This window comes from Limanda limanda, chromosome 12 (assembly GCF_963576545.1).
Source record: "Limanda limanda chromosome 12, fLimLim1.1, whole genome shotgun sequence".
Lineage (NCBI taxonomy): Eukaryota > Metazoa > Chordata > Actinopteri > Pleuronectiformes > Pleuronectidae > Limanda > Limanda limanda.
In genome coordinates, this window is record NC_083647.1 from 17,603,607 (window position 1) to 17,625,654 (window position 22,048).

Genomic DNA, 22,048 nt, shown 5'->3' on the forward strand with positions numbered 1-22,048 from the left:
TCATGAATTAGAATCATTACAGTAAAAGAAGCCAACCTGACAGTCTCTGAGAGCATTCTGCACAGACGTCAAATCCTCTATCCTATTTTTCCTCCTGAGTCTTTCTTCTTGATTCGCCATCCAGGATTTCAGGGCCTGAATGCTGCTCTCATACTCCACCCACATCTCCAAAACACCCTCCAGGAACTGTATCTGCAAGAATAACACATTTTGCATTAATAAATGACAATTGCCATCATTCTTTCAATAGCAGTATCATTGTCTATTGCCTCACCCTCTCGTTGATGCGGCCTTGTAGGATCTGCCAGCGTCGGTTCATGGCTCCCAGACGCTCAGCAAAGTCGGTCTTATCACTGCGCTTGCTCTCCACGTCCTGACCACTCATCTGTGGCACTGACTGGTTGACGAAGTCCACAGTCAGCTGCTTGCAGCTTAAATCGACCCTGAAGCCCTAAAGTGAGGAAACAGCAGTGGATTCACAATCAGATAGAGATTTATATTCAACTTGCATCACTAGTAACTATGTGTTTGCTTTTAAAAATGTGTTACAGATGACAGTACAGTTTATGTGAGGTAGCGTTGGGCTCAAAACAACTTCAAACACATTGGAAAATTAACTTCCTGACCCATCAAATTTGAAATTGATCAGATGATAGAGCGATAGGCTGAGATTTCTGAACATTGGAAAATTAACTTCCTGACCCATCAAATTCGAAATTGATCAGATGATAGAGCGATAGGCTGAGATTTCTGAATATATTAATAGGGTTATATAACCCTAGGCCTAAACAGATCAGACCAAAACTTGTAGAATAAGTTGACTACCTTGTATTTTTGCAGGTAGTCTTGAATCACATTCGAACCCACAGCACTTTTAAGGTTTTCTTCGTCTTCCTCAATGATATTCTCCATCAAGGAGATCCAGTTGAACAGCTCAGAGATGGCGTGACGAGAGGCCAACTTCTCCATTTGGATCTGGGGAGAAATGAAAATCCATCGGTCTTGCATTTTAAACAGGAAGAAAAAAGTCATGTGCAGCGAGTTTAAAGTTTAAAGTCAACCGTGACAACCATGACTCTATTTAAGTGAGGCAGCAGAAAGGAGTAATCCTATTTGCCCTGGAGCAGCTAAGCCTGTTGAGCGTGGCTTCATGTGACGATACCTGATGCAGCTTCTCCTGGACAACTGGGATACGTGTGAGCAGCTCACTCCACTGTGTGTCGATGCGTGCCAGGTCGGAGCGCAGCATCACTGTGTCCACTTTCTTCAGTCGCAGCAACTGGTTGCCCTCGGTCACCACTGAGCTTTTCAGGCTGGACTTGCCCTCGACTTCTTTTGAAAACTCCTGAGACAGACAATGACAGGAATTATCCACTGGTAGATAATATTATAATATACAGTATGATGATGTTGTACAATATACTTTTAGCCGTAACACTGATGTAAAAAACAAAATAACAATCAGCTCTTGAACAATAAAAACCAACCAACACACCCACGTAAATTTGATTTGCTGTGGTATCAACTGAGTTGTATAACCTCAGCCTCAAATGCACCCAGTTGAGTTCTTCACCACCAGTATAATGGAGCAATGTTTTTATATGTGGTTGACCATTTTATTTGCTGATATCACAAGGGTGCATGAGAAACCAGATACATTCCACTGAGCTGATGGTGCCTACAATGGATGTAATGAAAACGACTGCTAACAATTTAACATGGACATAAACAATGCAGGTTTCAATGTCAGCTTTGCAATGTTGTATGAGGTAGGAAATTACTTCAAGAATACACACATTTTGTCATGTTTAAAAAACACTTTTGTTTAAGTGAGAGCCAACAAGTATATAAAGCATGAAATTACATAATTGGTGTGTGTAGAAAATACTGTACAGCTCCAACAGTTGAATGTGTGCGACTGTAAAAACATCAAGCAACACCGCTGCTGGGAAAGAGACCGAATCTCTGAATCAATACAAGACAAGATGCACATCAGGAAAAGAAGAAGTCTCACAAGGAAAGCAGAGAGATGGTCTCGGACGGTTTCCAGCTCTTGCGGGACCAGCACTGCCTGCGTGTTCCAAAACTCCAGTCGCTCCAGAGCAGACTGCAACCACTCACTGAGCTCAGCACACTCCCTCTGATACCTGAGAACAAAACACAATGGAAACAAAGAATCATGCCATGAGATTAGAAATCACAGGTACATTTTATTTAGTTAACTAAATGCGATAGACTGCACTCGACTGTCTATATGCAGTGATCATATTCCTGACCTGGTCCAGTGTTTCAAGATGGCCTCCAGCCGCTGTAGTTCCTTGTTGACCTTGGCGGTGTTGGTGAGCCAGTGTTCACCGAGCAGCGCGAGTTGATTCTCCAGCGCAGGACAGCAAACTGACAGCAGGAGATTTTTACCCTCGTCCAGCACCTGGTGGAGCTTGTGCTGGTGCTCTGTCAGTCTGCCCTTCAGACCCTTCACAGAAAATAGAAGAGAATTAGACGGTCTGGGTAAAGAGAGCGAATGAGTGGCTCCTTTGTCTAGACTGGCTGAAGCTGTAGCCTCCTACATGTTCAACTCTAATCAGGGAAACTTCATTGAAAACTTCATTTCTGAACAATAAAGCTGAATATTATATCATATCATAAAGTCAGAGCTACTGTTTCTTTGTACCTGATACAAGGAGATTCTTTCCATGAGCCTGTCCTCTGTCTCCTCCAGCAGACCAACAGAGGGGATACTTCCCTCAACTGTCTCCAACTGTCGGTTCAGACTTTGGTAATCCTGCACCAATCGGCACCAAGTCTGTTTTAAAAAGTAAAATAAAACAGGATCATTAGATAGAAAAGATATATCCGCTGTAAGTGATTTGTTTTCCAGAGCAAACCATTTTATGTAAAAGATATTTGTTAATATCAACTTTTTTTGTCTGTCCTCCTACATGGACACCACTAACAACTGACTCGAAACCACTAAATGGCCACTTGACAAATTTCTTCTTCAAGAAAGTGAAGCTCAACTTGATTCAATTAATCTCAACTTGACTCGATGTAACGTAATAACACAGGGATTTATTCCTTTTGTGGGTTTCTTCTATACCATATGATCACATACAGTAGCTCTTCTAATGTCCCAGTTCATTAGGTCTTAACAGTTAGAACATTTTTCCACCATTTTCAACATCTAGTCTCGGCCATACATATCTGCATTTCATAAAATGGAAGAAAAATCATGGTTTAAATGAGCAGCGTTTTTTCCCTTACCTCCAGGATACACTCGAGCTCCACTCCTTTACTGTGTGCCTCTTTCAGGATACTCTGAGCCTCGGCCAATGTTTCCTCCAGACCTTGGCTCTCTTTGGGAAGCATCAGGCCACTGATTTTCCGGAAGTACGTTTCTGTTAGAATCATGTGGGACTCCAGACCCTGGAAGAACTCCTAAAATACACAATCAGACACAACAATGACCACTTCTGTTTTTCACCTGGTAGTTTTTTCACCAGCATTGATAACCATTTGTTCCAGGACCTTAATAAAGCTCAAAATTGACCAAACCTTGTGTTTGTCCAGGTGATGCTGGACTTCGTCCACAGAGCTGGCAATGATCCTCTGATCAGCAGCCATCTTGTCCTTGGCTGTGTCCACCAGGTCTGTCAGGTCCTGCAGAGCCCGCTCATACTGCTCCTTCAGAGCAATGTTCTGGTTCAGCCCGCTGCGTCGGGAACCCACCGTCATCACCAGCTCCTCAAAGGAATCCTGATAACAGAGAATTTTCTGTGAAGCAGCTTTTACAACATGTTTTTTTTCCAACCAACTTTCAGTGGCAGCTGTCAGTGATGTGCATTACCTGGAGTTTCAGTATTTTGTTTGTCGATATCTGGTCTGCCTGCAGTGCTGCTCCTCTCGTTTTGATCGCTGTTATGCTCTGTTCAAAATCTTTTAGGTTCTCCTCTGCACTGGCAATAACCTAAAATGAACAAATGACAAGATATTCACATTAATAGTTTGTGTTCTTCAAAGTTGAGCCTTGAAAAGAGACAGTGGAATGTGTGTAGATGTGTGTCTGTGCCAAACTTTGCATTACCTCCAGCTGTTTTGAGGCTGGTCTTTCCATGGCTCCAGCTAAGGCCTGTAGGATCTGGCACTTGGTCTCAATTAAAGCAGTTTGGAGAAGCTGTAACTCAGTCTGTATTAGAGGAAAATTTCAGACAATTTCATTTATTTTCTGTTGTTTAATTTTTCATTGTAGATTCAATAAAAAATCAACTTTACTTGACAAAGAAAAAGAAAAACACTGTATTCTGTAAATCTGAGGATACATATACTTCTGAAGATTTTGACTTTGATACAACATATGAAGGAAATGAAAAGAAACAAAAATCAAGTGTATAAACCTGGTAGGCTGTGAGTTCATGTGCTCTGGTCCTCATGTGGTCACAGCGTTTTCCCAGAGCGCAACCCAGAGCTCCTAATCTCTCTTTCAGGCACTCGAGGTTGTCCTCTAGCAGTGCTCGGTCTTCATGTCTCAGACCTGAGGACCCGGCTAGGAGAGACTGACTTAGCTTCACCTCCTCCGTCATATGCATCATGTCATTTTCTAATGTCTGCAGAGAAGATCAGAAACAAAGATCAGTTGAGCCCGTGATTTAACTGCTAAATTGCAAGATCACATCTTTGTTTATCTGATTCAAATCCCAATTTATTACACATCCAGAATGCTACATTTTCAGTGTTATTTGTTATTTTTAGGATTTAATAATCGACACACAGTCCCTGGACCTGAAGCCTCATAGTACCTCCTGCTTTTGTAGGCGGGTCTCTGCGTTTTCAGCCAGCAGCACTGAGCCAGAGAAGACGTTGTTCTCGACACCATCCAGCCAGGAGGAGGTGGATGACACAGCTGTGTAGAGCTGCTGTTCCATCTGCGCCACCTGTGTCTCACCACCACCGGGCTGCGCACATACAAGAAGGTTTCAGGTTTGTATCGCTACAGCTGATTGAACAAGATATTTAAATCTGTATGCTTTGCAATGTACAATATTGTTATAGAAATGGTGAAACCTGAGTGGTTATGTCTTCTATTGCCTGTCTGAAGCTGTCGTACAGAGTCTTCAGGGACGATTTGTCTGCTTGCGTTTCTCCTTTGAACAATGATCCAGCTGTGGTCACACGAGAGGCTCGGGAATAAACCTGCAAAAGCACATGACAGTCTCTAGCTTTAAACGTGAACGACAACAGCAAAAGACAGCACACTCCACCTCTACGACTACTTGCTCTAACAATGATAACACCACAGGGTTTGTACCGGCTGCTTGTGGTCCTGCTCCAGAGTTTTCTGCAGGAGCTGCAGTTTGGTCTTCAGCTCTAACCTCAGGCTCTCCCATCTCTGCCTCATCTGCTCTCGTGCAGCCTGAGAATCCCTCTCGACCAAAGCTGCTGGTGAGAACGGCTCTGTTGTACTGCGTGGTGACAGAAGCATGAATGCATTAACGTTCCACTTACAATTTGCGATAAGGATTCATACATAAAATATAACTTGACATTTCACCGATCAATGTTATACTCCATGGTATGAGGGTATGATGGGATGTAAAATACCTGGCACTGCTGGGTGAGGCCTGCTGGATGAGAATCTCCTCTCCTATGCTTGCGACAGACTGAAGTAACCTTTTCTGCTCTGCAAGTTGCTCCTCGAGCTCCTGAAGAGCAGACATGCAATAAGCCAACATTTTACCGTGCTTAACGTGTCATTAAATAGCTAAATCGTAGCGAGAATCACTATTGTGGTGGTGGTAGGAAGACATTTTATTCTTTAATATTAAGACTATTATTTTAATTGTATGGCTAAATGAAAATACACACATTCAATGCCACAATGCTGCAGTATCTGGTTATAGGCATAGGTAAAACATATCTAACAACACAATTTTTCATAAAGCTCATTTTATTAATATATAGTGTGATGTGAATATACCCTCTGACTCTGAAGACTGTCCTGGTGTTGTTGGGTCCGTGTGGTCCGGGCCTGGGCCAGCCACTCCTGCACACTGGGACTCTGTGAGAGACTGGAGTCTGATTCGCTGCTGTCCTGCTCCTGCAGAGAACACTTTAGGAGCAGATAATACATTGTAAAACAAGAGTAATTTAAGAAAAGAATCAGCAAGGAAGCAGGATCATAAATACATGCCACCTCTGAGTTTTAGAATAAACATTCAGTATACTCTTAGATTGCAGGCAGATATGAAAGGGACTGAACTAAATCTGCATACAGTGTTGGATGGTTGTGATATGTCAACAATTGAAGCCTAAAGCTATCTCACCTGGATGTTACTTTGCTTGTCTTGTAGCATCCTCTGCAGCTCCAGCAGGCCGCCCTTCAATGTGCGCAGCTTCCTGGCTAGCTGCTCGGCGTCCTCCCTGGTCTCTGTGCGACCTTCCAGCAGCAGGTTCTCACTGTGCATGGACAGCTCGGACAGAGCCTGCACCTTCTCTTCAATCTCCAGGAGCATGCTCTGCAGAATCAGGAGAAGAGAGGCCAGCTCAAACATGGTGTCTCACTACCTGCAGCCGCTCCTGTCACGACACAACAGGCCCACCGGTTCCAGCTGCACCCCCCTACGACAGCAGCTTTCCCCGGCCACAGGACAGGGAGAGCTGTCCCTGTGTTGTCATCCTTCGCCCACCTCTCCGGCCTCGCCTCCTGTGCAACATATTACCACTAATCCTTCCCGCTCTGCTACACACATGCTGTCACTCAAATTCAAGAGCTACTATTCCGTGAAGACCACAGAGAATGTTCAGCATGGTCCAGGACACCTTTCAGAGAATGATGCTCTAATGTTTGAAGAAACATTTGGTTTGTAGTAGCATAGCAGCAACTCTTCAACCGATCAACCGGTTTTCCAAAGGCAGAGAGCAACTCTCCCTCCCGCCTTACACTCCCCGTCCTCTAGGACTCCCCTACTTGGATATTCTAGCAGCTTCGGCAACAACACCAATCCCAACAGCCGGAATCTATTAATCATGTGAAAGCCCCAACCCCCGACTGCTCCGCCCTATGCTTCTAACTGGCCCCTGTCACATAGAGACATCTGCATAATCTGCTTAAGACTAGTTGTACAGTCGCTTAGGAGCCAAGCCGTCTGAATGCCCCTCTAACGCTGCTAATGCTCTTGTTTACTTACTGAACGGTCCCTGCCCCCTGGGATGATCTATATGTAATAGGGGAAACAAAACACTGACGTATAAGACAAATGTAAACAATCCAGAGCCAATTTTGACTCTGAAAGAATGACTAACAATATATCTCTAGAGCTAACTGTCATTTCATGACAATCTGCTGCATATTCATAATTCAGTAGCCTCCTTCCCAGTTAAAAATAATTCCATTCATGTTCTTAAGTAATGTGTTAATTCAAATATGTACATTGTTTGCATTGCTTTGAGTGGACAGCAGGGGGAGCTCTTACCTGACATTCAGCAAGCTGATCCTCCATGTCTGTCTCCTCCAGAGGTTCCAGTTCAAGGGTGGAGGTGACGACACTGCGCATGCTGACCAACCACTGGTCCAGTTCATCGGCCTGGTTGTGATACAGTTGTATGGCCTGTTCATGACGCTGACCCTCCAGACGGTCACTAACGCGTTCCTGCACAACAGATCACATCACATGAATATATTAATGTAACATAAAAGAAGCATCAGCTACCATTAGTACTATTGTATTCTCACAACAAATACCTCCAATATCTGTTGTTTCCCTGAGGCCTTCATGTGGATGGTGGCCATCCTCTCCGCTAACACAGCCAGGGAGGAATGCATGGCGAGCTGGTCAGCCATGTCTGAGTCCACGGCCTGTTCCTCTGTGAAGCTTGTCTGCAGCCTGTCGATTTCCTCCTGCACGCTCTGAATCTCCTCCGTCAGACCCTGCACAATTACACCATTATAGTTGTACGGGCTGCATATATATTAAGTAACTACATTTACATTTTTAGGTTGACCAGAATCCAGTATTTATCTTCCTATTCAGGCAAATTCTTTACAAACATCTGAAAATTACAGAGAGACTCCATCTGCACCCACAAACAACATTAATATCTACTATTAATTAAATCAAAAATGGCAACAACAAAAGAATTGTGCATTGACAGACCAGAAAAAAATGTGTTACTACAACGGGTAGAAGCAGGAATAAACAAATAATTTATAATATCTAAATAGAAATTAAAAAAAGAAGAGAAAACAGTGATTTTTTTAAAGAGATCTTCTTTGTAATACCATAAGATTGTCAACCTTATCTTTAAGCCTTGTATTATGTTGTGCAGGACTCACCTCTTGGGCCTTTACGTGGCTATCTGGGCTTTTATCTGCCTCCACAGGCTCACTCAGTTTGGCCTCCAGAGCTTCCATTTTAGAGGAGATTGACTGCAGCGAACCCTGGTAATGTTGTTGTTTCTCCAGAGCTTCATACAGAGACCTCTGCTTCTCACTGATCTGTATTACAATGCAAAAGTTGTACAGGCTCACAACATGACAACATTCACTGACAATCAATAAATCGCAGAGCTGATATCTTGTTTTATTCACATACCACATTCTTTAATGTCTCCCAGGAGCGCTGCAAGTCGTCCAAGTTGGCCACAGACTCAAACGTTGGGTCGTATAATTCTTGGATTGGAGCTCTTATGAGGGTTCCTCTTCCCATCTAAAAATATCAAATCAAATCAAACAGCGCTATCAGCAGTTACAAGAGTGACAAAGCAGCCGTAAAAAAGCTCCAAACTTATTGTTAGCCATGATGAACTTGCAGCTGCAGGCAGATACTAGATATGGATTATTAGTGACATTAGTTAATTCTTCTTTATTAGTTATTGATTCTCTTAATTGAGTGTTTGTTTGTTTGTTTTTTATGAAAGAAAGTTCAGAAGAGATAAGTAAAAGTTAATTTAAGAGGAACAGAGAAGGCAGATACCTTGGTTATAGTGGCCTCAGTGTAAGTGATGGGGGAGGGAGAGCGACAGACAGGAGGAGAAGAGACCTCACTGTTAGTGCCCTCCTCCCCAGACTCCTCAGTTACAGGAGACAGGAGAGTGTGACAACGGCCAGCCGTCATCTGACACGCCATGCAAGAAACATTAACAGAAGAGCAGACAGGCACGGTGGATGTGGAAAGGTTAATCATATGCAATGTGTTTTTAGATAAAAGTGGCACAACGCAACTTATAAAAACACATTTTGCTATGAGCGCATGCAAAAGGTTTTATTAATATATTAAGTGGAAGCCAGAGTTAGCAGAATGAGTCAGGAGGTTTATTAATTAGGCAAAGCCCTCAGCAAAATACAGCTGCAAATAGCTTTCTCAGCATCAGTCGGATTTGTGGTATTTGGTCTTTTCTTACCATGACGGCTTGGGCTGATTTCTGTGATTTGTCCCCGTCCATCTCCTGCAGCCCCTCAGGCAGCCCCTCCACATCAGTCACAGTCAGCAGCATGGTGGCGTGTTTGGCCTTCACTGCCAGCATCTTGCATTTGGAGTTCAGTGAGGCGATCTGCTCTTGGTAGCCTTTGATTTTCTGGGCGAGTTCCTAATCAAAAATACAAAATATCAAACTTACTATCTTTCTACTAATTTGCAGGCCTTCTGTGTTCAATTTGCATGTTCACATCTAGTGTATCTGTAGTTTTAATACATGCAAGCATGCCATGGTTTATATGTTATGGCTACAAGTCAGTGATGACCTGAGCAGAGATTCTTGCCCTATAGTATAATGAGTTGCAGTTGCTTTTGACCCTGTGTGTGACACCTAGGTAAAAATTAATGAATTCATGTGTTGTACTTCATGGTGAAGGATCTGGGCCTGCAGCTCCTGGATGCTGCTGGTGGGGATCGGTCGATCCTGGATGACACGGTGTGCTTCCTCGATCAGCCCCTGTAGGTCTCGCACTTCCTGTTCATGTTGCTCGTACTGCACCACTGCTTCCTGCGCAAAACCACAACGAGTGTTGCAACAGTTAGACAAAGACAAAGAAGCATACACAGCTTATTGTATCTGAATGCAGGGTTTGCTACAGTAGACATTTGCTGTGCAGTAGTGCCCCCTATTGTACCTGTAGGATGTTGCACTGCTGAATGGCCACATGCTGCAACTGACTGGCTTCTTGCTGCAGACGCAGAGCTGTGCGACAAATGGCGAGGTTGGGCATCACCTCCTCTGGGACCCACAGAGCGCTCTGACACAGCTGCACTGCCTGCACCTGCTGCTTGAAGCTCTCCATATCTGCCAACAGACGCTGCAAAAACACGAGGTATATATTAATAAATAGATTTAATAGATCGTGAGCTGCATTTTGGATTGTATAATGAGTGGTTACCTGTCTCTGAGTCAGCTGTTCTTTGAGGCTCTGGCGTGCCAACTCTGGTGAGGTGAGTGTGGCTTGGACCTGCTCCAGAGCAACATGAAGGGCCTTAACTTCATACTCCAGGGCCTCCATACTCTGAGAACACATCAGTCAAATAAATAGTTATCTGCTCATAAATGACATCGTCAGTATCAATCACCAGCTTTACAGAAATATAAAAACATTGAAGAAATAACTCATGAGCCTTAATTCCTTTGTTTTACTTCAAAGTGCTAATTTACATTTTTGAGGAGCTTTTGAAGAAGTATAAAACAGATAAGAAATCATGTATTTTTTTCCTTCTTTACCTTATTTGCATCCTCCAAGCTCTGCAGCCGTGTCTTGATGTTTTGCTGAAGCTCCTCTGTGTTTCGACTGAGCTCACAAACCTGTTGGCTCACAGAGTCAACCTGCAGCACCTCAGACAGGAGGTCGACTTTCTCCGCCATCGATTCCAGGTCTCCGTGAAGCTCCCGGGACTCACGCAGGACAGCCTGAGCAACAAGGACAACAAGGCAGTGAACGAGAGGCAAGTCAAGACAGCTGTAGCCATGTCCATCCATTTACACATTTCATTCTCAAAATAAAGTGTGGAGAGGCCAATAACGAATCTAGAGCTTAAGAAGCTAAAACACTTGTTTTGAGTACAGCTGACTAAACCCGAAACTCACCTGATACATTCGCATCTGCTCCTGCAGGTGAACAGAGGAGTTCCAGATGATGTTGGCCTTCACCAGACTTTTGGCTTTCTCTGACCACCTCACGATGAAGTCGAGCATCTCATTATACTCGTCTAAATGGCAGACAGCCTGAAGACCCAAGATAAGGAGAGGCTGAAAAAGCATACATCACTGACGAAGAACACAAAAGCATAAAGTATGTGAGCGCAAACCTTTTTGAGCCAGTTGTGCCGACAGTCTGCTAGTCGAGTTGTGTGATGATGCAGCTCTGATAGTTTGCTGATAGCATCGCTCAGCTGTTTGGCCAGCAGGGGGTTTCTGCGGCCAAACTCTTGCACAGTGTAATCCAGTTCTGAGAGGGAGCGACCGCAAATGTCCAAATCCTCTGCCAAGCTCTGTGAAGAGAAGTGTGACATGTAGAATTGTACACCGTGACATTATTGAATGCCTGTCAATGATAGTGTAACTTTGCTATTTCTAAATAAACTCCAATGTCACAGTAGGACCAAGCAGGATTACATCACCCACCTTGACCTCTTCTTTGGCATGATCAACATCTGGGGATTTTTCCTTGAATTTGGCAGTGACAGCGTTGAGTTTCTCAGAGATATCATGGATTCTGGAGCTGAAGTCCTCTTTTATTTCCCTCGTTTTCTGAATTTCTCTCTCTTTAGAAAGAACCTAAAAAAAGAATAATAAATAAATAACATGCCAGATGATACTGTATATTTAACAGTGCATGTTTTCCCGAACAGATTTAGGGGAAAAAATGCTATGTTCATATATGAATTAAAAGCTGTTGAATCGATATAATACCTGATCCTCGATAGCACCCAATGCAAGTGAAACCTCAGCCAGTTGCATGGAGATTTCAGACGGCAGGATAGTGTAGAGATCCAGGTACTTGCTCTGTTGCTGCTCTGCTAATTTATCCACATTCTGGCGATAAGTGATGACATCTTCATGTACAATCTGTACGGAAGAAAAACAAGACACATGAAGCCCTTCTCCTAAATAACAATAATACTCAAATATCAATTATTGACAGTAGGATATTCACAAACATGGTATTTCTCTTTTCACATGGCAGATATACCTCAAGCTCCTGCAGCAGAGAATCAATGTCTGGAGTGGGATTGAGAAGAAGCTCCCTAGACTCCTGGATCCAGGCTTTCACAACACTGAGCTCCTTCTCCACTTCCTCTCTGTCCCTCAGTTCCTGAGCAGTTTGAGCTCTCTTAGTTCTGGACTGTGTCAGGAGGCTGGGGACAAGTATAAAAGAAAAATTCTTCTCAAACTCTGATTTGCCAAAATATGGTTCACTTGAATTCTAAGTGACTGGAATTAATACAACCAAAAAAAACAATTCATGACATTGTCTCACTACCTTTCCATCTGATCTTGTACAGCTCTGATCTCCTTCAGGCTGGGCAGCTCGTCCTTTTCACTTGTCGGCGAGGGCACTTCCACGTCGTGCAAAAGGCTGAGGGCGTACTGGCGGAGCAGCATCAGAGAGGAGAGCTCCCTCTCCAAGTCTTGGCTCAGCACGTCGTGCTGGTCCAACAGAGACTGCAGCGTGGCTTTGGAGGCCTTTTCAATGGCAGTATCAGGGAACCGACTTTGGAGCTCATCAGAGACTGCTCTCACCTTCACCATCTATAAAAAGAAGATCATTCAGAAGTTAATTATATATTTTAACACAATATTGTGTGATATACATGTTTTGGGGTTTGCAAAATCATTTAGTTATGCACAACAAATTATTTTTTCAGTTTGCCTTTATACCTTTTCCCTGAAAGTCCTCCATTCCTGTGCTGTGTCCTCCAGTACTCTCTCCTGTCCCCGGGCCACGCTGCGTAGCCGTGTCCAGCGCTGCCACACGGTGGTCATGGAGCGACTGATGGTGGCCTTGCTAACATCACTCCCCACCAGCTCCAGCTGAGAGGCTTGCTCCTCCAAACCACTCAGTTTCTCTTGGAAGCCATTCACCAGTGATACAAGGCACTGGGACATTAAGAGATAATAAACTTAGTGTATAATTGAAGCATCAACATTTTCATTATTGGAAAATGACTTTTCATTGTATTTTATACCTGATGGCTGCAGAGCCTATCCTCAGCCTCTTGGCTTGTGGCTGCCTTTGCAGTGGAGAATTCAGTCAGCTTCTTCTCAGCCTCGTTCATGAGCTCAATGACAGTCTGCCTTGCCTCCTGGTATGACTTCCACTGAACCACACAGCTTAAAAAAAAATTCAGATTTTAAAGAATTAAATGCAATTATACACAAAAATTCTACCTATTTACTGTATATTACATGTGCACCATCGCACTTTCATTCTCTGTACCTTTGAAGGACATCCTGGTGACACTGGAGCTGATCTTGGACCTCAACACCTCTCTGCCTCGCCGACTCCACGCTCACACGCAGCTGCTCTTTAGCTACTGGGTTGACCAGGTTCTCCAGCTGTGGAAGCAGCGAATGCAATTCCTCCAGGTGGATGAGGAACTCCTGCTCCGTGGACACGATGTCAGTCTGTTGCCGGAGACACTCTTCATAGTTCTCCACATCCACACCCAGGCTAGCTTGCTGCAGGAAGGACACGGCGTCCTCCAGCCATTCACAGGCAGACTGCATCCTGAAGTGATACTTCTGACACAACACCAGGGCTTCCTCCAGTGTAATCTTCACAGAAAAATAATTGACAATTTAAGAATAATTCATAGATATCATGTGAACTCCAACAAATAGCATTCATTTTGTGATTTATAATCTATAATTTGAATGTTTTATAGAATATAACATTGTCCCACCTGTTTTGAGCTCAGAGCTTTTTGAACGTCTGCCTGCAGCTTTGCCATCTCTTCCAGGCTTGTATCTACGTGGGCTGGGACAAGCTCATTGGCACTGACATACTTCTGATTCTCTCTGCTGCTGAGAGCAGCCACTATCCTCAGTCTGGACTGCACTTCCTCCTGCATGATTTGCTGCTTCCTGATCTCCTCCTGCACCTTCTCCACCCTCACATCCACAATCACAGCACAGTCCAACTCATCCCTGACCTGCTGAAGCCAGTCCAGGGTCCTTTTCATCTCGGTCTCAAAGTCTTTACTCTGAATAAACCTGTTCTCACACTCCTCTATCAGGTCGCCGACTGCAGCCTGCAAGGAGCGCAGCTCCTCTTGCCACAGGACCACTTGCTCTTTAGAGGCATCTTGAGCTGCTTGGTCCACACGGGGTGCGAGAGTGTCCATCTGATCCATGAGCCTCGACAAGTGAGAGTTGGCACTCTGGAGACTCCCTGCCAGAGTATGGTAGTTCTTCAACCTCTCCTCAGCTGACTGGGTCTCTGCATTGACTTTAACCAGCTGCTCTTTTGTGGCCTTTAACTCAAAGTCCACCTGCATAGCCATCGCCTTATGGTCCTCAAATGACTCTAAGGTTTCATCCAGATGCTCTACTTTCTGTTCTACCAGCCTCTTAAGGCCGTTGTACAGGCTCACAAGTTGGGTCATTTCCTCTGGGCGCCATGGTTGACCAGTGCTCCGAAATCCCTCCTTCTTCTGGTTCAGTTCACTCACAGCAAGACCCAGGTTGCCCAGATCTGCCTGAATGGCTTTGTAATCATTCTGCAAACTGACAACTTCTTCTGTTTGCAGGCCTACAGGCTGTGTGCCAAGGGTATTGAACTGCTCCTCGAGCTCTTTCAGTGCTTTATGAGTGACATCTATGAAAGATGTGTACTCATTCCTTGTAAGAATAGCCTGCTGGATTTTCTCCTGTTTCTCTTTGCCTGATGTTAATATGCTATTATATTGTTGAGGGAGGGTGTTGAGTTTCTCATCCAAAAAGCAGTGGTCTACTTCATTTAGAGTGGGCAATATTTCCTGGCCCGCTCTTTGTACAATCAGGAGGAGGTTCTCATATTCAATTGCCTGCTCAACTATCAGTTGATACTTCAGAAGCTGAGCTTCCAACTCAGCATCTCCAACCATCAGATTTACTTCAGGAAATGTGACTATATCAGCTTGTTTTATCCATATACATATTTTCTCAAGATCAGTCTTGAAATACTTTCTGGAGACAAGCACTTTTTCCAGCTCATGAAGTTTCTGGCCACATCTGTGTAAAGTCTTGTCAAAGATGTTTTGCAGCTCCTGTAACTTTGTTAGAATCTCATTCCTTTCTTCCTCGCTGGCATCCCTCATCAAATCCCTGCCCTGAGCCCACAGGGAGGTCAGCTCGCTCTGATAGGCTTTCAGACTGCTTTGGATGTTCCTGCATGTTCTGACCTGCTTGGCCAGGTCATCAGGTAACAAGGCAATGTACTCCTCTGCCTGGGCCTTCTTCTCGTTCTGCTGGACCCAGGAAATTGACTGACTCACAGCCATGAGGAACTGTGTCCTCTCTGTGAAAGCTTTGCTGAGGTGCTTTCTGCGCTGCACCACTTTCACACTTAGAGATTCCACCTCAGACTGAGTGTCAGAAATCATCTGTTGCAAATGCTGCCGTTCACTGAGGCCCAGCCGGGGGAGCACCCTGTCGGCATCAGTCATGGCTTGAGCCAGCAGAAGCTGCTTGGCCTCTAACTCACTGCAGATGCTCAGGTGGTCAAACAGGAAGCTCTGAGCCAGCTCAGGAGGAGGACTCATTTTCATTGCCTCAGACAGGGCAGGCTGCTGCTCCTCTGCCCAGTCCCGAGCTTCTCTTAGGCGTGCTTCTACTTGGCTCATATCTTCTAGCGTCACCACAGAGTCCTGTATTTTCTTCTCAATCAGGTTTTGCATTTGAGACCATCTCTGCTCAAAGTGGCTGATTTGCTCTTTTACCAGCTCCTTATCATCCAAGTTCAAATGATGGATGACTTTCTGTTTCTGATCCTTAAGGTCCTCCAAAGTTCCTTTTTGTTCTTCCAGAGTCACGGCAAGTTTCCGTAAAGCTTCCAAGTGTTGAGATGAACTTTCAGCGTCCGTTCTGAGTGAAAAATAAAAGTTAAAGAATTACAAATAAAGATTTTATCTAGCTTCTAATAATATATGAAATAATTTCACAACATTTACATAGTTGAACAAATGGATTTGTACAGATATTGTCAGTGATGTCTTAGACAGAAAGACTATGAAGTAACGGAAGAAGAGACTTTTTTGCTTTAGTCTTGTCAAGAAAACAGCAATACGCGATGGAAAATTATTCCAAACACACCTGGCCAGGTTGTCCCACTCTTTGGACACCTGCTCGAACAGTGCCTCCACCGCAGAGATACAGTCATGATATTCTTTAGACCGCTGCAGATCCTCCTCCCTCTGGCTCTCCAGCTTGTTGGCCTGGTGACAGAGCTCAAGCCAGGAATGGCTCAGACGGTGCAGTTCTGCATGCTCTGGAGATTCCTGGCCACCAGTCAATCTGCTCACAGTTTCTGTCATCTTGGTCAGGATATTCTGTTTGGATTGCAGTTGCTGGCTGCAGTCCTGTGTGACAAGCAATATACTGAGCGATTACCACAAACGCACCCAAATAGTGAACAGATGTCTCTTTAATCCCCACACAACCCATGTTAAATGTGCCATTAGATTGTGATTTCACAGTCACCAACAGAATCATGTTTTAATAAAGAAGTAAGATGTTTAATGAGGATTATTAAGAAACAGTTCTTGTTTGTGTGCCCTGTCAGGGACAGTGGTTATGACACTGTTTCCTACCTTGGCTTGTGACAGCATGTTTTGTGCTATCTTGGTCTCCAGCTCTGCGGGTCGCCTGGAGAGGCTGAGGAGCTGCTGCTCCATGTCCTGGAACAGGCTGGTTAGATCTTGTTTCTGTTCCTTGATCTCTCTCCAACCCTCTGACAGCTCCTGTGCACTGGACAGCCTTTCCTCTATCTGCAAAAACATATTTATACCACCCTACAGTGAATATTTGCAGGATTATGTAATCATGGATACACATACACTATGTCTTTGTCCATCAATGTGTAATATGTCAACATATAACCAAAAAACTTCCTGATGTATTAAAAACCTGGGTTTATGAGTAATTATTATGATAGTAGATCCATACAGTGGGTACAGTGTTGCACAATGGACAGGGAGGTAACAATAACTGACCATGAGTTTGACCTGCTGGACCTCTGCAGCTGTCACTTTCACATCATCGTCAGACAGGTCACACACAGAGCACACCAAGTCCAGGTAAGTGCTGGCCTGCTCCTGAAGGGCCCTGTATTGCTTCGCCTGGGTACGCACAAATTTATTTATGTTAATAAATTACAACAACTTGTTGCTGTCATTGTATTCCAGGAGTGTGTCATTGACCTGCTTCAGTGCCTCCTGCAGACCGGTCGGTCCCTGAGCGTTCAGATGGAGCTCCTCCTGCACTGCGGAGAGCCAGGTCTGGCACTGCTGGAGAGTGTCCTGGTGGTTGACGTGTTTCTGCAGATCCCGGTCTAGACTCTGATACACCTGTAGAACAAGGTGAGGTAAGACCTTAAATATACAAATATATAATCTATAAAATAGATAGCCAGGTTTTTCTGAAAATTATCAAATGGATGAATGTGGTTGTCAACTTGTTTTACTCACACGTTGAGCAGTGCTGCAAATGGCAGAGTAGCTATCTCTGGTTCCCTGCTGGTGAGCCTGGACTTGTTGACTGATCTTAGCTTGAACTTGGTCTGTACAGCTGGCAACAAGACCCTCTCCTTTCTGCTTCAAGCTTGTGAGACGCTCCTCAAAACTGGCAATCTCCTCCATGATTGCCTGAAAAGAACAGTAAGGTATTAAAAAAAACTGAAAACAGATCATGAGCAGTAAGGGAAGTTGAACTTTTGTATGACTGGGACACAAAATGTCACCTTGTGTCGGGCAAGTTGCTGAGTGGCCATCTCCATACTACCGGTCCGCATGGAGTCAAAAGTGACGAGCCTACTGGACATCTGTAACAGCCATTTCTCAGCCTCTTGCAACTCGCTGTTGTAATCCTCGTGCTCCTTGACCCACTCCACAAGATTCTGGACCTGTGTCTGAACCACCATCAGAAAGGAATGTGATAATATCTACTGGTAATTTCAAACACAAAAATTGCAGAAAGAGATTAACAGTATACAGTAACATACTTTTGTTGCCAAGCAGATGTCTTGGTAGTCAGCCTGCAACTTTTTCATGTTGTCACTTATAGTTGGGTCGTGGACTGTGTCGAGCAGGGCCTCTCCTTTCTCAATGACAGATTTCACTGCTGACTCATGGGACTGCACTGTCTGCTGGATTGTCTGCAAATATGAAAATGGAGAAAAAATACTGCAGTGAAAAATCCCTATTATCACTGTGTTTTCAAGAGAAATGCATGAACCAATGCTAAGTTACCTTGTACTTGGCTAGCTGAGCCTTCTTCTGGTAGAGCTCAGCTTTAGGCTCTACACTTGATGCTAGAAGGTTCTTGGTCTCCATCACCCACTGGGCCTGGCCCTTGTATTTATCCATAAAATCTTTAGAGAGCGAGATACATTTCTCTAGTGAGCTGTGCTCTGTGCGCAGAGCGGTCATCAACTCCTCGAGTTGGAAGAGGCGCGTGTCCACCTCCTCCTTTAGCTGCTCTGCTTCATGCTCCTCCAAGAACGCCATGGCTCGCTCCGTCTTCTCCCTCATTGTCTTGAGGTAATTGTGACCCTGCTCCATGTCAAGCTGGAGAGCCTGAAAGACACATGGACTTGTATTAAGCTTTAGTCATGTATAAGATTCAGGAGTCTAGCACTATGAATGGTTCGATAATAATATACAAAAGTCATGTGAGAGTACCTCTAGTTTCTTCATCTTTCTCTCCATGGCGAATCGGTCCACTACATCAACACTTATAGCCACAGTGCTGAAGTTGCTCTGAGCCGTGCTGAGCCAGTCTGAGAACGTCCTGAAAACACACTGTGCCTCTTCAATGCAAGACACTTCCTTGTGCAGCTGTTTGATCGTCTCCTGCAAAACAGAGGCAGATGATAAAGCAAAGCCATTTCACTGAGATTTAATGAAAGATTTCAAACAGTAGAGACCATTTCAATATGTTTAAAGAAGCTGAAACAAACATATCAACAAGCATGTATTCAACTACTGTACAGGTGTACCCAATATACACAGCTGTGTTTTACTGTCATACTGTGTGCTGTGTTCAAGGAGTCGTTACCAATAGATGCAGAAGTAGAGCATGGTAGCGGGCTGTGATCTGAGTGGCTCTGGTGCTGATCCGGCTGCTTATGTGAGTTTCATCAAGAACCTGCTGAGCCAGAAGACTGAGGCCCTCCATCTCCTCTTGATAAACCAGCACCTCCTCTTGCCAGCTCTGATGACATAAGCATCATTCATGAGACAAATAAATTCATTATTTTCTATACTTTTGGGAAAATGTCATGCAACAACATTGAACATTGAGGGAACTGGGTGATAAGAATGCAAAATGAACATAATTATGCAGATTTGCACAATGTTAAAACATCAACCTTTATCAGCTGGAGCTGAGCATCTTTAGTGGTGAGGTCAGACCTCCGATGGCTACGCAGTTGTGCTTTGGTCTCCATGATCTTTAACCAGCTGTCAAGATGATGGAACTTCTGTTCCATCTGCCGCAGTTTGGCCAGAGCACTGTTGAGCTGAGCCCGGGTGTCGGCCAGCCGGCCTTGGTACAACCTCCACTCCTGCTGCAGGGTCTCTAGCGCTCGGTCTTCAGTCTGAGGGAGTCCCCAAGGAATGACCAGTTCTCGACTCACCAGTATTGTGTTCAGCAGAGCCTGGCCCTCTGTGCAGTGCAGCTGCAGTTCCTGGAGTAACACAAGTTAAAATAATATTATATATATATATATTATTATGTAGAGCACTATTTCAGGCCATGCATGGGTAATAGAAATATATTTGATTATTAGAATCATTAACAACTTCCTACATAGATCGTTTTCAAACCTGCAGCTTCTGTAGAGTCTCCTCCAGCATATCAACATCCCCCTCCAGCTGTGTGTAGCAGCCAAGCTTCTCTTGTTCCTCTTCCAGCCAGTCCTCGAACGCACGGAGGCCCCGTTGATACTCTTGGTGGGATTTCACCAGCTCCTCTGCTTTGCCTACTGCCCTCTGAGGAAAAGGTGGGAATAATGATTCAATTGTTACTGTAATATGTTGTAAATGTTTTTGCACAGGTATGTAAACAGTATATATAAAGAGTTTCAGAAATGTAAACAATCAGAAAATACTGAAGCTGAAATGTGTTTTAATTAAGATCCACAGCCAGATGTTTTGTTCATTCTGCTCCTTGTTACCATGGCATCGTCTTTGATGGTGTTGTAGCGCTCTTGCAGATCTTGGAGCTCCAGTTGAGCGACATAGTTCTCAGCAATACTGGCACTCTTTGCAGTGATTGTGTCCAGGAGGCTGCTGTGGCTCAGAACTTCTTCATGCAGCAACTAAAAAAGCAGGAAAGGTTGAGTAACTTCATCAATCAACTGTGGATAATTTCCAATTAAGATTTCATAAACCCTCAAAAGAATGTCTCATCCCAAGTAAATATTAGTGCATTAGTATAAAAAAACACTATAAAACAAATATTTAGTAAATAATACATAAAAAAGAAGATTACAGTACCTTGGATCTGCTCAGATTAGTAGTTTTGTCTCTCATCTCTGGACACTGTTTATCAGTGGGGTCAAGACTCTCGTCCACACGTTCAACCCATGCCACAAACTGTCGTACATCCTCCTGATAACTGGTCCACTGAGACAGGGAACCCTCCAGCTGACTGTCAATGTAAAAAGTCCAGTACGGCAAAGTCAGACAATGATACAATCATTTGTTACAATAAATACTTTTTTGTGGCTCTAGCTATAAGGATATTTGCAACACATTTTTTAGTGTTTAACTTGTGGTAGACAACAAACCTTTTGCATTGAATCGAAGCAGAGAGCAGAGCATCCCAGGAGTCTTTCAGCTCCTGTATTTGTTTTTGGACGACAGGAACTCCCTCAGCTGACGTGTTCCTCTGAACGGACTCCCCTCTTGTGATCAGCATCTTCAGCTGGATCTCCTTTTCCTGACGAGCGGTCAGCAAGGCCTGCCACAGCAATCAAAGGTTTATTAGAAACATAAACCAGTTATCAATGGTGATTACTCATCAAAAATTTGAATATGCCAGACTTGTTCTACCTCCAGCTTGATCATCCTGCTATCAAGAACGTTTTTGTCAGCAGTGGGGGCGCAGTAAGTCTGCAGCATGTGGCTGGTGTCAGACACCCAGTTCTGAAGCTCCTTTAACCCTTGAGAGAAGAGCTGGTGCTCAGTGACTATTCGATCGATCCGAGACGCCTTCTCCTGCAAACATAATCCGAAACATTATCACAATGGATTTTTAAGCATGGAATTCACAGTAGGCTCAACCTGATGACTGCACAGATTACCGTCATAATTTATAAGAGACAAACAGTTTTCTTCTAATGCAACAGTTTTCCTTGTTTCAAATGTTTAAGACTTACAGTAACAAAAGACATGAGTTTATAATTAAAGCCCGACTGATTGAACTGAAACCGAAAAAATCAGCCAATATGAGGCTTTTACAGACGTTTTGGCCATAATGTGCAAAATATGAAAACCATTTTACCGAAAATAACAATATAAAAAAATTGCATTTATGTTTAGATTATACCTAATTATTTTCTTAGTTCAAGTAGTTTGTATTTGGTTGTATTTGTGTTTTTCTTATTTATAGTTATTTATAATAAAGTGTATCATTCATTTCTTTGTCATAAGGGTTTGATAATAAAATATTAGGAATCGTTGCCTCATTCAATAGATATCAGCTGATATATCGGTATCAGAAATGTTTTACTCCCTCATACCATTATCAGCTTTGGCAACAAAAAGTCCACATCGATCGGGCCCTATTTTGAATTATGTTGAGATAGTACCTTTGTTGTTCTTCAACTTAGCCTGTTAACAGGTTAACATGTTAAATCAGAGCTCAA

At 43.8% G+C, this 22,048-nt stretch overlaps 1 protein-coding gene across 3 annotated transcripts in view; it reads right to left on the reverse strand.

Moving 5' to 3' along the window:
* syne1b (spectrin repeat containing, nuclear envelope 1b) overlaps positions 1-22,048 on the reverse strand; it is a 64,554-nt gene that overhangs the window by 15,446 nt on the left and 27,060 nt on the right. For all 3 annotated transcript variants that reach the window (XM_061082778.1, XM_061082777.1, XM_061082776.1), the window contains 54 exons: positions 21,234-21,398; positions 20,969-21,141; positions 20,676-20,829; positions 20,354-20,497; positions 20,004-20,168; positions 19,547-19,864; positions 19,234-19,389; positions 18,858-19,028; positions 18,426-18,752; positions 18,179-18,331; positions 17,918-18,085; positions 17,646-17,822; positions 17,379-17,525; positions 17,172-17,297; positions 16,770-16,946; positions 16,273-16,538; positions 13,884-16,044; positions 13,418-13,755; positions 13,167-13,311; positions 12,859-13,077; positions 12,461-12,729; positions 12,170-12,335; positions 11,890-12,045; positions 11,602-11,754; positions 11,286-11,468; positions 11,065-11,202; positions 10,702-10,887; positions 10,367-10,489; positions 10,103-10,285; positions 9,832-9,975; positions 9,394-9,579; positions 8,967-9,107; positions 8,586-8,699; positions 8,327-8,488; positions 7,736-7,921; positions 7,467-7,643; positions 6,318-6,509; positions 5,972-6,103; positions 5,596-5,696; positions 5,303-5,456; positions 5,059-5,187; positions 4,794-4,949; positions 4,392-4,601; positions 4,082-4,183; positions 3,845-3,964; positions 3,553-3,753; positions 3,262-3,435; positions 2,672-2,803; positions 2,277-2,473; positions 2,015-2,147; positions 1,163-1,345; positions 826-975; positions 275-451; positions 37-192 (listed from right to left, as the gene is read on the reverse strand). In XM_061082778.1, the coding sequence (XP_060938761.1) occupies positions 37-192; positions 275-451; positions 826-975; positions 1,163-1,345; positions 2,015-2,147; positions 2,277-2,473; positions 2,672-2,803; positions 3,262-3,435; positions 3,553-3,753; positions 3,845-3,964; positions 4,082-4,183; positions 4,392-4,601; positions 4,794-4,949; positions 5,059-5,187; positions 5,303-5,456; positions 5,596-5,696; positions 5,972-6,103; positions 6,318-6,509; positions 7,467-7,643; positions 7,736-7,921; positions 8,327-8,488; positions 8,586-8,699; positions 8,967-9,107; positions 9,394-9,579; positions 9,832-9,975; positions 10,103-10,285; positions 10,367-10,489; positions 10,702-10,887; positions 11,065-11,202; positions 11,286-11,468; positions 11,602-11,754; positions 11,890-12,045; positions 12,170-12,335; positions 12,461-12,729; positions 12,859-13,077; positions 13,167-13,311; positions 13,418-13,755; positions 13,884-16,044; positions 16,273-16,538; positions 16,770-16,946; positions 17,172-17,297; positions 17,379-17,525; positions 17,646-17,822; positions 17,918-18,085; positions 18,179-18,331; positions 18,426-18,752; positions 18,858-19,028; positions 19,234-19,389; positions 19,547-19,864; positions 20,004-20,168; positions 20,354-20,497; positions 20,676-20,829; positions 20,969-21,141; positions 21,234-21,398 (11,316 nt within the window). The remainder of the gene's footprint in view (positions 1-36; positions 193-274; positions 452-825; positions 976-1,162; positions 1,346-2,014; positions 2,148-2,276; positions 2,474-2,671; positions 2,804-3,261; positions 3,436-3,552; positions 3,754-3,844; positions 3,965-4,081; positions 4,184-4,391; positions 4,602-4,793; positions 4,950-5,058; positions 5,188-5,302; positions 5,457-5,595; positions 5,697-5,971; positions 6,104-6,317; positions 6,510-7,466; positions 7,644-7,735; positions 7,922-8,326; positions 8,489-8,585; positions 8,700-8,966; positions 9,108-9,393; positions 9,580-9,831; positions 9,976-10,102; positions 10,286-10,366; positions 10,490-10,701; positions 10,888-11,064; positions 11,203-11,285; positions 11,469-11,601; positions 11,755-11,889; positions 12,046-12,169; positions 12,336-12,460; positions 12,730-12,858; positions 13,078-13,166; positions 13,312-13,417; positions 13,756-13,883; positions 16,045-16,272; positions 16,539-16,769; positions 16,947-17,171; positions 17,298-17,378; positions 17,526-17,645; positions 17,823-17,917; positions 18,086-18,178; positions 18,332-18,425; positions 18,753-18,857; positions 19,029-19,233; positions 19,390-19,546; positions 19,865-20,003; positions 20,169-20,353; positions 20,498-20,675; positions 20,830-20,968; positions 21,142-21,233; positions 21,399-22,048) is intronic.